General features: G+C 43.8%; 1 protein-coding gene across 1 annotated transcript; it reads left to right on the top strand.

Annotated features, from left to right (window-relative positions):
* The first annotated feature begins 3675 nt into the window (after window positions 1-3675).
* On the top strand, window positions 3676-12627 carry kpnb3 (karyopherin (importin) beta 3). Its single transcript, XM_058050663.2, has 26 exons — window positions 3676-3842; window positions 5224-5304; window positions 5660-5852; window positions 5933-6035; window positions 6153-6249; window positions 6323-6427; window positions 6638-6760; window positions 6829-6949; window positions 7024-7111; window positions 7444-7550; window positions 7622-7746; window positions 7820-7909; window positions 7992-8165; window positions 8236-8454; window positions 8540-8623; window positions 8694-8826; window positions 8890-9011; window positions 9085-9181; window positions 9253-9425; window positions 9610-9721; window positions 9802-9857; window positions 9934-10056; window positions 10184-10403; window positions 10481-10709; window positions 10779-10920; window positions 11754-12627. Exons 1-26 carry the CDS (start codon window positions 3765-3767, stop codon window positions 11838-11840), a joined length of 3282 nt encoding a protein of 1093 aa, XP_057906646.2. The 5' UTR covers window positions 3676-3764; the 3' UTR covers window positions 11841-12627.
* Window positions 12628-13692: the final 1065 nt, after the last annotated feature.

The following is a 13692-nucleotide window of genomic DNA, read 5'->3' as shown; positions in this document are numbered from 1 at the left end:
AGCCCCATAGTCAGTCAACAACTTAACCCCCTGGACCTGCTCCCTGTCCCCCACCCCTGGTGTCACGGCCCTCAATGACTGCCTTGTGCAGTGCATAGTGCTCCCCTGTGAAACAAGCCTGCATCACACCAGGAAATATTGACTTTAAATGCTTCAAACACACACGCTTGCTGGCTAACAAGGCACCTTAACAAGCCCAGCAGTGTGGGGGTGTGAAACCACCGCAATCGCTGGCGTTTACATGCACATGTTGAGGTCACATGCACACATAAACGGTCAGACAAATTATGAGTCAAGGTTGACTGGACGGGGATATTCGGGAAAATATTAAGGGATATGAAAAGTATCCAACACTGTGGGTGGAAGGGGGGGTCGTGGTGTTTTTATTTACTCCTGGGGAGGAATATAGCCAAGTGGACTCCCTATAAGAGGGTTTGAGGTTTGAAGTCCCAAAATTGTCCATGTATGTGAATGCTTGTCTGTCTCCTTGTGTCAGCCTAGTGACTGACAGGTGTCAACTTTACTTTGACCCTGAGCAGGATATTTGGTACAGATTTAACAAAATAATAACTAATTACTTCATTAGTCACAGTGACGCTACAAATAGGTTTGGTGCTACAATTTCTTTCAGATGTTCTGTGAATTACCTCTTTCTGTTCTGTTCTGTGAATTGTGCTATATAAACTTCATCAAACAAATGTAAATATTCAAATGAAGCATTTTCAAGCATAAAAATGACTTAAAACACAAAAATACAAATATAAAATGTGACTGTAATAATCGGTGAGACACACAAGCACCAGACTTGTTCACCGGAACAACTGCCGTTTTTTTTATTGCTGGTTTGAATCATCCCTAGCACAGGCTACTATTGCCACCAGAACCCACACAAAGCTAAAACTTAACTCTGAACGCCCGACGTCACTTCCTGTCTGCCCTCCCCCAATCTTATTCATGTCTCAAATGGCTTATTTTCTCTTGTTATATCACCATAATGGGTAAAATAAATCTGTACAGGTGCCTATAGGGGTGTTATTCCCATGTCTAGAGGGCTCTAATAATCTTAAACAGGTATTTAGAAGGTTGTAATAACTATGAATCTAATAATCTTAAACAGGTATTTAGAAGGTTGCAATAACTATGAAAATATTACATTTATAAATAACAAATCCTACTTCATGGAAATTCACTTGTCACAGTCAGGTCTGCAACCAATTAACCGCGATAAACAAGGGATCATATATCCTGAATGCGATTGCTGACAGCTTATGAATTCTCTCCCCTTGCATCTACTTGAGTTAATATTGGATGTTTGCCAAGAAAAATGAAGAAATTGTGACAACATTTTAAAATAAATAAGGGTCAAGGAAGGGGGTGAATACCTTAACACCTTTGCTGCCTTGCTCTTTCCAGCTTTTTTATTTTGATAACTTTTCCACTTCAGGCTGACTTCAGCTCCAACTGCGGAGGTTTGCAGGCTAAATATTTATATGTCCACCTCAATTATTGAATCAGGTAGATAAGAGAAAAGGTTTCCCTCATCAGGATTTCCATGTTCATGTTTCATGTGGGAGTAGAACGGATCGTCTCCAGCCAGCAATCTGGCGGACTGGTCTGTGCGGAAACAGCAGCAGGTTATAATTCACACGAGTGGGGGTGTTGTCAAAACATGCAGAATGAGCCAAATGTGTCATAAAATGTGTTATAAAAATAACATCCAAAACAGGAGAGGGTCTCTGTCTCGTTCTCTGTTGGCAGGGTAAGCATCATTAAAAGAAATCGTCAGACTTTCTCAATCTCCATAAAAAATTAGATGTTGAGTATAAGTATACATGGATGCATGTGCGACATGAATGCAAATGTTATCTGTACGGTTTCATTTATTTTCAAATAATGCATGCAAGTTACATTGGAATACATCACACAATACAATTCACAGTTACACATGTCCAAAAGGGCGTAGGAAGAAGCAAAGCTTATTTAATCCTATCAAATACGATATGTTACTTTCTGTATTCCAAATGTTAACTGCTTCGTACTGTTTCTTAAATTAAAAAAAAATTAAACAATGCACATTTTAGTACATTGTTTGAGTCCCATAATACTACTCAATCTGCTCCATAATATGCTGAAGGTTTTTAGACATGTCTTCGCTTATAAATGTTTAAAGGGGACCTATTACGACATTTCCACTTTTCTGGCCTATAAATGTAGTTAGAATGTTTTATTCTGGTGTTAAACCATGCCAAAGTCTCAGATAATGAGGTGTGTACATTTGGAAGTCAGCCCTGAAAGAAGTTTGGGCTGGCTCAAAACACTCGGTTTCAGAAGGGGTGGTAAAACTGTTCTTTTGTGATGTCAAAGAGGAGCGGACTTTCTTATATGGGTGTAGTTGTAAGCCAGATAAGCTCTCTGCCCTCCCCCAAGCTCTGCTTTTAAACAGAGTGATTTTGCGGGAAGCACGAAATCCAAAGAAATGTAGCTGAATAGTATTATGTTTTTTGGTAGCAGATGATTGTTTGCTTTATGCATAATTGTAGCTGTTTGAAACTTTACGAGATCAGCATTTTTTAATAACTGTGATTTTAGGAATAAAGGGCTGGTATGTTTTCTATAAGCGACATCATGGGTTCCCCTAACTGACTTTTTGTAGCACAGTTAGCAAGTTAAATGTACTTTTATGCCAGTTATATATGGTAACACTAAAAAGCCATAGAGAGCATAGCGTTATATTTGGTCCAGAACAAATTTTGCTTTATTCAATATTGAAGTATTTCTTGCCACTTTATGTTGTATAATGGGAGCTTTCCAGCTCATATTATCATTATAAATGTATTTCAATTTCCCGTCAATGTCCAGGCCGGCGAAGAGTGGTTAGCACGCAGGCCTCAATTTGTATTTGCGCATGGGTATCCTTTATGCTGTTACCAAACACCATTATTTTTTACTTAAAATAATAATGTGTATAATGCAATAATGTGTTTTGTGGTGATGTTTATGGTTAACAAAAAAGCACCAATATCTTCACTCTTGTCCGGTGACCTTCAGAAAGAACTCAACTTCAGTTCAGCTTGATTGCCATCTACTGGACAAAAGTGGTCAACGTCACACTCCCAACACAGTGGAAGTCGTCATAAAGAAGCTTAAGACGTGGCCACGCTAAGGGGTCTGAATAGTGAACTTTGGTAAATAACACGGGCTAATGTGTTAAGAAGAACGATTCGGTGAACGACCAACCAGTCGATCAACAAGAAATGACCAAGTCATGGAGAAAAATCAACTGTGAGACCCTAAAGTGTATTTATTGTAACACACAGTTGCTCTTAATTGTTAATAATTGTTGCCACTGCACATTTTTACTGGTGTTTGCCCTTTGTCAAAACGTCATACAAATCAAAGCTAGTATTTCTTTATACATTATGTCTATACGTGCAGTTATGTTCGTTCATGAATTGCTAATGTGTTGTATGCAATTCGTGTGTTGTTTCGCTTTCTATTAAGCGAACCTTTCCCGCGGTTTAGTAATACAGTCTTAGCGAATAGGAACGAGACATTCACTTTTGTGTGTTTATTCTATCCAATCAAGGAGAAGGTTTCATTTCAGCCAATAGCGTGTACCTGTGTGCAAGGTGACAACCAGTGGGTGTTGAGCCTAGTTGGTAAAGTAAACCAATGGGAGGCTAGCAGCATTGTGCGACTCAAGCAGGGACAACCGGGCTCAATTCGCCGCGTCTTCACCCGGCTGGTCTTTTTGGATCACTGCAATGGCGGAACAGCAGCAGTTCTTCCTCTTGCTGGGGAACCTGATCAACCCTGACAACGATGTCAGGAAACAATCAGAGGTGAGAAGTCTTCGGGTCCGTTTGAATCGACTACTGTCGAGTGTTTAGACTGTACCCAAGTCAGGGCGCGGGTTGGTTGGCTGAAGCTAACCGCCCTGCTAGTTGATAGCCCACGTGCAATGGGAGCCAACACTGGATAGTCGTCAGCTAAAGCTACCATGCTAGCCAGCTGGACCATGTTGCGTAGTTAGCTGGCCACAGCCAGGCTTCAAAACAGCAACTGTCTTCGTGTCACTCCTGGATTTGTGTACGCATACAAGCGTTTTTGTCACGACCGGTCGCTTAGCTTGGAAGTAAATTTCCCCAATGGTAGCAAATCGTCTAAATTGTTCAGCTGATATGGAAGATAGGCGTGAAGCTAATGGACTACTGGAAGTAGCATCGCGCTACATGGCGCAAGCTACTTCCCTGTGGCTAACTTACTTATCGGGTACACAGTCGCGTCGTTCATTTGTGTTGCGTGTGTGGAACAGTTGTTTGATATTATAATTTGGCTATTGATTAAATTCTCATTCATTAAAACAAATCAGTGCGGGTTAAGAGTTATGTTAGCAACCGTAGTGGCCCTTGCTTTTAGCGTGTAAACGCAATATAAATTGCTATGATGTGCTATTTCACGTCACCCAAGATGCACCCGATTTCATTTCGAACCCATCTCCGACTATCCACTCTGATCGAATCAACGTATCTCGACTGGTCTGTTCGAGATGACCCATTCACTTTTCTCAACCGTGACGACCCGCTTGTGGAGTCAAAGCTTTGTTACAAATCTTGCTCTGTACCAACACCCGAAAACCAGTTGGATGTGACAGTCTGTCTTTATTAAACTTCCCTCACCGGTCAGCACTTGTACTACTTTAAAACGCGGACTGCCTACCTCCATGCTACTACACGATAGACTGTGCTAATCCTTTCGCAAAGAAACACAAATATCTTTATCTGTATATGTTGTGAACCATGACAGTATTTGTGTTTAATAAACTATAGACAATCCTACCGCACACCAAGGCAGGAAGTGGCTTTTGTTGACATGCGCAGTTTCTGATTCATCTCCTGCTGCACTGCCACTGCTTTGATGCTGAGCTGTGTTGTCATGCAAATGAATGCTAATTCATTCATTTTTAGCAAGCAGAAATTCAGGGTCCCTTTGCTTGAGTTACCTGATTGATCATAGATTGTATTCTCCATGGTTTCACTCTTTTAAAGGCTGAAATGCATGTTTTTAAAATATAAAGCTCCCACAATGGGATGAAAATATTTTTTCATACCCATTTCATCTTACGCTGGAAATTCAGAATTTTGTTATTCTGTCCGCGTTCACTAACCGTCTACCATTATAGATCTTATGCAATATATAATAATGTACATTATGTATTTGCAGGAGACCTATGACACCATCCCTGGTCAGACAAAAATCACCTTCCTGCTCCAGGCTGTCAGAGAGCCATCTGCTGCCGAGGAGGTACGTACGCATCGGCACACTTCCTTGGATCCTACCTGCATGTGTGAAATATTTCGGTGGCAAATGAAGGCCTTCGCAACTGTTTGCCATGAGTCATGGCTTTGGTATATTAGGAGCCCTTGTGTTGATCCTGAATCCACCAGCTGCTTGGTCCCTCAGGCTTGCACGCCTTCTCTTTACCTCGAGGCTGATATTTTTAGTCTTGAAATGGGAGCAGGCAGAGAGGTGCTCACTCCAGACATGGGGATGCTGCTGGTTTGCTATGTAGATTGCAAAATGACCACATAAATCCGGTTGATGTCATGACCACAACATGTAAAAGGCTTCATGTAATATAAATATTTTTTCCCTTCAGGTTAGGCAGATGGCAGCAGTGCTTCTACGGCGGCTCCTGTCCTCCTCCTTTGAAGAGATCTACCCAGGTCTGACACTGGAGATGCAGACGGACATCAAAACAGAGCTTCTGGCCAGCATCCAACAAGAGACTTCGCCAAACATCCGCAAGAAAGTCTGTGACATTGCAGCTGAGCTTTCCCGCAACCTTATCGGTAATATATCAGCACTTTGTTATATTTGATTTATGAAACTTGACAGAACAGGTTTGGATGACGTGTGTTGTTTAATCCAGATGACGATGGCAATAACCAGTGGCCAGAGGCACTCAAGTTTCTGTTTGACTCTGTCAACTCTGACAATGTTGGCCTGCGAGAAGCTGCCTTGCACATCTTCTGGTAAGACTGTACCCTTTACATGTAGAAGTACCACAGATTTTCAGAAACTTGGGGTTTCGTTCCATTTCAAGACTTTTCGTGGCTAATTTTCTGTCTTTGCTTCCTCCCTTCCTCCAGGAACTTCCCAGGGATCTTCGGTAACCAGCAGCAGCATTACATGGAGGTTATCAAACGTATGCTTGTTCAGTGCATGCAGGACCAAGCAAACCCACAGGTAAATATATCATGAAAATGTGGGTCAGATAATTTGGTGGACTCTTAAATAATTTTTGTGCGTCATCCTCCAGATCCGCACACTGGCAGCCCGGGCTGCTGCCTCCTTTGTTCTGTCCAATGAAAGCAACACAGCCCTACTGAAGCATTTTGCTGACCTACTGCCAGGCATCCTGCAGGTTTGGAGCTTTTCTGTTCTTGGCCGGATTTTGCATGACCCCAGTACATATAAACACATAAAGTACATATAAATGCCAACCTAAATGTAAAAGTGGAAAGAAGTCTTTGTATTCCCTAAAATAATGTAGCATGACCGATCAAATGATACCCAGTCTTGTGAAGCTTGTGATTTGTCCTCATTAACCCTTGCCATTCCTGGTTCTGATCAGGCAGTGAATGAGTCCTGCTACCAAGGAGACGACTCTGTCCTCAAATCTTTGGTTGAAATTGCAGACACGGCACCTAAATATCTGAGACCTCACTTGGAGGCCACACTGCTGCTCAGCCTGAAGGTGTGTTTGAAAGCATCAATATTGCACTGCCCTCGATAACGCTGCTTTACCTGGACACATGTCTTCAGCTTTGTGCAGATACCAACTTGACCAATATGCAGAGACAATTGGCACTGGAGGTCATTGTCACTTTATCAGAGACAGCAGCGGCCATGCTGAGGAAACATACTACACTTGTAGCTCAGAGTGGTGAGGACTTGTTTTATGATGCCATTCATAACTATATCAATTATTTGGGAATACTGATGGATCTGCATGTTCAGTGCCCCAGATGCTGGCTATGATGGTGGACTTGGAGGATGACGATGATTGGGCCATGGCTGATGAGCTGGAAGATGATGACTTTGACAGGTAACGTTTATCTTTCTTACATATATCCGATATAGTGCAGCATTTCAATCCCAATACCAATATTGGCATCCCTCAAACGGTCAACTCTGATGCCACTGGATGCTTTTCACAAATAAACACTTAATAATAGTAATAATAATTATAATCATACAAATACGGTTATACGCTATGTAACTGAAAACAAACGTGACATTTATTTTAAACATCTTGTCTCAACAAAATAGTCGTTTAAATTGGTCAACTAAGATGACACGTTCTCCAAGTGTCAAGTAAGACAGGTTAGTCTTAATAAATTCACAGATGAAAATCCAATTAATGCTGTCCCCCAACAGTAACGCTGTAGCTGGAGAAAGTGCCCTGGACAGAATTGCCTGCGGTCTGGGAGATAAGATCATTTTGCCCCTGATCAAGCAGCACATCATGCAGATGCTGCACAACTGTAAGTAAGCACACAAACCCAGACTGGCAACGACGATATTCTCTTGAAGTGATCTCCATGTTGATGGCTAGCTGACTGGAAGTACCGCCATGCTGGACTGATGGCGCTGTCTGCCATCGGGGAGGGCTGCCACCAGCAGATGGAGGCGACTCTTAATGACATTGTTGAACTGGTACTAATGTTCTGTGCGGACTTGGTAAGAGCCTTTTTTATATTTGAATGATTATTTATTGATTACAAATACCAACCAGGAAACAAATCCTCCTCAGCATCCAAGGGTGCGGTATGCTGCCTGCAACGCTATTGGACAGATGGCCACAGACTTTGCACCAACCTTCCAAAAGAAGTTCCATGGAAAGGTACTTTGCAGTTGAGAGAGAGAGAGAGAGAGAGCCCATTGAGAAGATTCCATGTGTTGACTAAAATCTCCCTCCTGTTCAGGTGATATCAGCACTGCTTCAGACTATGGATGACCACAGTAACCCCCGAGTGCAGGCACACGCAGCTGCAGCCCTCATCAATTTCACGGAAGACTGCCCCAAGTCTTTGCTTATCCCTTATCTTGACAACTTGGTTCAGCACCTCCACGTCATCATGGTGGCCAAGCTGCAAGAGGTACCCAAAGCCTCTTCTGGTTTAGTCATCCTTCTGCTTTCGGAAGTTCTTCAGTGTCCTTCCTTATCAGTTGATCCAAAAGGGCACCAAGCTGGTCCTGGAACAGGTGGTGACCTCTATTGCGTCCGTGGCCGACACAGCAGAGGAGAAGTTTGTACCATATTATGACTTGTTCATGCCCTCGCTCAAACACATTGTGGAGAATGCCGTGCAGAAGGAGCTGCGGCTCTTACGGGGCAAGACCATTGAGTGCATCAGCCTCATTGGCCTAGCTGTCGGCAAGGAGAAGGTACAGTGCAGTTGACGGTGCAAGACTGAGGTTGACATGCTGATGATGTGTTCCGAACTTAATTCCTTTTTCATTTTCCTGCCAGTTTATGCCAGATGCCTCTGCTGTCATGCAGCTGCTCCTTAAAACCCAGACCAACTTTGATGACCTGGATGATGATGATCCACAGGTGAGTAGGCTTGGCACTACATTGGTTTTAGGTGGTCTGTGGGGTTTTAATGATGATTTCCTTTGGGAAGATCTCCTACATGATCTCAGCCTGGGCCAGGATGTGCAAGATCCTGGGGAAGGAGTTTCAGCAGTATCTACCAGTGGTCATGGGCCCCTTAATGAAGACTGCCTCCATCAAACCTGAGGTGGCCCTCCTTGACAGTAAGTTGGCCTTTTAAGGACACAGGATCTTGAGAGGTTTACTGCAAAAAAAATTTCTTCTAGCCCAGGATATGGAGAACATATCTGAGGATGATGGCTGGGAGTTTGTCAACCTTGGAGATCAGCAGAGCTTTGGCATCAAGACCGCTGGCTTGGAGGAGAAGTCCACTGCCTGTCAGATGCTGGTAGGCATCCCACTCTGCTTCATCAAACCTTCGATGTTTGTTGATAGAAACCAAGGATATGGTTGTGTTACAGGTGTGTTACGCCAAAGAGCTGAAGGAGGGTTTTGTAGAGTACACGGAGCAAGTGGTGAAGCTGATGGTTCCTTTGCTGAAGTTTTACTTCCACGATGATATCCTTGTCTACAACTGATGTGGGATATTTTCTCTGGATAACATGTCAGTGTTTCCTTGACTGTATCACGTGTGCGGGTGGCGGCAGCGGAGTCCATGCCATTGCTGCTGGAGTGTGCACAGGTTCGAGGGCCAGAGTACCTCACCAACATGTGGCTTTTTATGTGCGACGCCCTCATCAAGGCCATCGGTACAGAGCCAGACTTGGACGTCCGGTCGGAGATCATGCATTCTTTTGCCAAGGTAATAAATGTTACTGGTTCCTGGTGAGGTGTCACAAGAGCTGTGATATTTCTGACATCGGCCAGCACTTCATTTTCGATAATGAATTAGGCAGCAGCTCTTCCCTCAAGCTAATCAGAAGGTGGAAGTTTGCAAACTCGCATGCCAATATCGCTGATATCGGTCTGATCCTTTTGTCTCCTAGTGTATTGAGTTGATGGGAGATGGCTGCCTGAACAACGAGCATTTTGAGGAGCTAGGTGGCATTTTGAAAGGGAAGCTGGAGGAACATTTTAAGAACCAGGAGCTGAGGCAGGGTGAGGCTTCATGACCAGATGTGCTGGAGATGGAAGACTGGGCTCTTGCGATATTGGTCATACTAACACTTTCTTCACAGTTAAGAGACAGGATGAAGACTATGACGAGCAGGTGGAGGAAACCTTGCAAGATGAGGTCAATATTTGACAGGTAACATGGCTACATGAAACTGAATGTACTTCTAATAGGTTTCTCTTCCTCCTCCTCTCAGGATGAGAACGACGTGTACATACTGACCAAAGTGTCGGACATCTTGCACTCGGTTTTCAGTAGCTACAAAGAGAAGGTGCTGCCTTGGTTTGAACAGCTGCTGCAGCTCATTGTCCAGTTAATAGTAAGTCTTTGTCTTTGGATTGCCTGTGAAGGAATTGAGGGCTGTGAGTTCGTTCTACATTGCACAGCCCGGTTCTGCCCCCATCACATCTTCTGGTTGAAGGCTTAACCTACTTTTTGTCTTCCAGTGTCCAAACAGGCCGTGGGCTGACCGACAGTGGGGGTTGTGTATTTTTGATGACGTGGTGGAGCACTGCAGCCCGTCTTCCTTCAAATACGCAGAGTATTTTCTGCGGCCAATGTTGCAGTCTCTGTGTGACTCCAGCCCTGAGGTTCGGCAAGCGGCCGCCTACGGTGTTGGCGTCATGGCGCAATATGGAGGAGAGAACTACCGTCCGTTTTGCACAGGTACTAGAAACTACTAGTGATGTACTATATAGTCCTGCAAACGATGCCTCCTAGACCGCTCAATTTTCATGTTCCAGAGGCAATCCCCTTGCTGGTACGAGTCATCCAAGCGGCCGATTCGCGCGCCAAGGAGAATGTCAATGCCACGGAAAACTGCATCTCCGCTGTTGGCAAGGTCATGAGGTTCCGGCCCGAGTGTGCAAATGTGAATGAAATCCTCCCCCACTGGATCACCTGGCTGCCTCTCAATGAAGATAAAGAGGAGGCCGTCCACACGTTTGACTTCCTGTGTGACCTCATTGAAAGGTGCGGCAGCTGATTCATTGCAGTCCTTTTGGGGTTTTTGGGATCCCTAAACTGTCTTTGTCGCCACAGCAACAATCCCATCGTCCTTGGACCAGAAAACTCCAACCTGCCCCGACTCTTTGGCATCATTGCAGATGGAGTCGCAAACGAGTCGGTGAAGCACGAAGACGCTTGCAGCAAACGTCTGGCAAATGTCATCCGTCAAGTGCAGGTGAGCATATGTAATACGTGCACCTGTCAATTCACATGCCCGCCATTGTCTATAACTACCATTTCACTTCATACGTCCATGCAGGACTTCCAGGGGATTTACAATTCACATTACATCCAAGTCATGTATTTAGTTGTCAAGTGATATGTTGCATGTTTTGAAAGCAGCTACAGTGTATAATGTAGTTTGGTCCCTTGTATTCAGCCCATTTAATTTGATGCTCATTCATTTAACAGGCAGAGTAAAAGTGGAGGCGTTACCTTAGCTGTAACATGTAGTGTGCAAATTCAGTGGCATTTGTCAGCATATGCCGATCATGTGCTTTTTCATGGAAGTCGGAGGATATTGATTAGTGGCCAATCGATCAGCGCATCCCTGCTTAATGCGTAACTGTTCTCTAACATCTGTTGCATATGTACAGTCGTGTAATACAAACCAATATTGCAACAAAAAATCCAAACCACTTTTTTTTTTCCATAGTTTGGTTGGGCCTGCGACTTAAAATATGTAAATTTAACATGTGCTGCCTTTAAACTAAAGTGGGTGGTGCTTGTGTTTTTTGTGGCTGCAGTAAATCATTAAGTGATGCAGTCAGATACACAAATGGAATGATACAGCACATACTGGAAGCTTTCTGTGAATACTCTCTTCCGCCTTGGAGTGATGTGCAACTAGATTTTATAGGATACCTGTATAGATTGAGCGAATGTGGCATTTTAGATAGAATTGTTGTTCAATCATTTTCAGGTTTATCTCAGAGATTGAAGCTGCTTTGCCAGCCACAAACCTACCAAATAGATTTTAAGGATGACATGATTTCATTCTTGTTGCAGGTGTCGGGAGGTTTGTGGTCACAGTGCACATCAACACTGAACGAGGTTCAGCAGAAAGCCATACAGGATCTACTGAACACCGCCTGAAACTCCTGGTCACACCCCCACTCTTAAGAAAGCCCCTGGAGAAAAGTTGACTTCATACACTCCTCCTGATCTGCAGAGTGCGTATGGACACCGGCTCCACACCCCCTACAATCCCTCCGGCCTATTGTACAGCCCGCAATCAACAGACTGGAGGGAGCAACCATGGAGGAGACCCTGACATCAATGTCTAACCGAGTCTCATGTTCTTTTAGCTAGATGTTTCCCACCATTGCCTCCTTGTGACTTGTCTGGCAAGAGACACGCCCAACACAAACTCACCAATTGGGATCCGATGGGGGTGATATTTTGGGGGGAGGGTAGGACGAGAAAGGACGTTGTATTGGACTGCACAGTTGAATGAGGTGAAGATGCACACTGGGCAAACACTGCCTGTCTCCTGTGAATTTTTTTTTTCTTTTGTTACCAGGAGGGGGGAGATGGTCTCTGTCAGAGGCGATGTTTGCAAAGTAACAGCATGTTTAAGTGGCTAACTAGTGAACATAGTGAATTTACTTCATCTGGGAGATTGAATGGTGACTTTTAAGCAGCTTTTTTCCATAGCCTTCCACATTGATCATCAGAGGAAATGATCTTGTCTCAGCCTGTAAGGCTCACTTTTAGGTAGCAGTGGCTCGAGGGCAGGAAAACAAAGAACATTGCAGGATAAAGACTTGTAGAGTATCTGTGTGTGCAACCATACTCTTCTATATGGTGTAACCCTGACTGCCCAGCAGGTATGTGATGGGATTTCACAAGCTACAAACAATAAAAGTGGAAAATTCATCTATCCAGCTTCTTCCGCTTACCTCATTACCTGATGATGTCATCATGGAAGACCCAGACTTTCCTCTCTAGCAATTTAGTCCAGCTCCTCACGACGGATCCTGAGGTGTTCCAAGGCCAGTTCAGAGTCTGGTCATGTCGTGGTTCTTCCCTGAGGCTTCCTAGTGGTCGGACACCTCCCCTGAGAGTCATCTTAACCAGATGCACAAGCCATCTGGAAAATTCAATAGTTTATTTTGATATGAAGAGATTCCTTTGGAGGTGTTCGCTGCATCTCGTAGCTTCTCATTTTTACATTTTAGAACAGTACAGATGGTTTACATGACTATAACTTTTTATTAGAACTTTTTTTTAAATAATTTTGCCTCATGAATCTTTGGATGTATTCTGCTGTGCACCTATGAATGACAGCTTCATTTTTGCTGAAAACCACCACAGTGCCATCATTTTCAGAATTTTAAACATTAAAATCAAAGCCGGTTTTTTGAAAATAATTCTGTAGAATAGCAAGACCAGGCTTTGGTGGTAGTTATGTCAACTGATGTGATTGCACTGTTTGTATGTAGACCCCATGACAACTATACATTCTGTGTAATTGTGAAAAGTAGTGCTAGTTCACCTTTTCACTGAACAATGTTCCACCAGAGGCCGCTGTTTCTCCACCGTTTCTCATGCACAATTTTTTTCCCCCAGATTTTCAGACGTTGACTGCACGGCGTGCAAGTGGTTGTGGTTAGCGCACAGACCTCACAGCTAAGAGACCAAGGTTCAATTCCACCCTCGGCCATCTCTGTGTGGAGCTTGCATGTTCTCCCTGTGCATGCGTGGGTTTTCTCCGGGACTCCGGTTTCCTCCCACATTCCAAAAACATGCTAGGTTAATTGGCGACTCCAAATTGTCCATAGGTATGAATGTGAGTGTGAATGGTTGTTTGTCTATATGTGCCCTGTGATTGGCTGGCGACCAGTCCAGGGTGTACCCCGCCTCTTACCGGAAGACAGCTGGGATAGGCTCCAAAATGAGTTAATTTTAAGATGTGATATACATCATACGCAAAGCTTAGGCAAAT

Source organism: Doryrhamphus excisus, linkage group LG15, assembly GCF_037039965.1.
Source record: "Doryrhamphus excisus strain RoL-2023G ecotype Guam linkage group LG15, RoL_Dexc_Guam_v1.1, whole genome shotgun sequence".
In the NCBI taxonomy this organism is placed as follows: Eukaryota; Metazoa; Chordata; class Actinopteri; order Syngnathiformes; family Syngnathidae; genus Doryrhamphus; species Doryrhamphus excisus.
The sequence above is the reverse complement of the archived record's forward strand: the minus strand, read 5'-3'. Positions and strand labels throughout refer to the sequence as shown.

Coding starts and splice junctions, on each gene's coding strand:
- kpnb3 (XM_058050663.2), top strand. CDS start 3,765: ATGGCGGAACAGCAGCAGTTCTTCCTCTTGCTGGGGAACCTGATCAAC. Junction 6,250..6,322: donor AGGACCAAGCAAACCCACAG/GTAAATATATCA, acceptor GTCATCCTCCAG/ATCCGCACACTGGCAGCCCG. Junction 6,761..6,828: donor CACTGCTGCTCAGCCTGAAG/GTGTGTTTGAAA, acceptor ACATGTCTTCAG/CTTTGTGCAGATACCAACTT.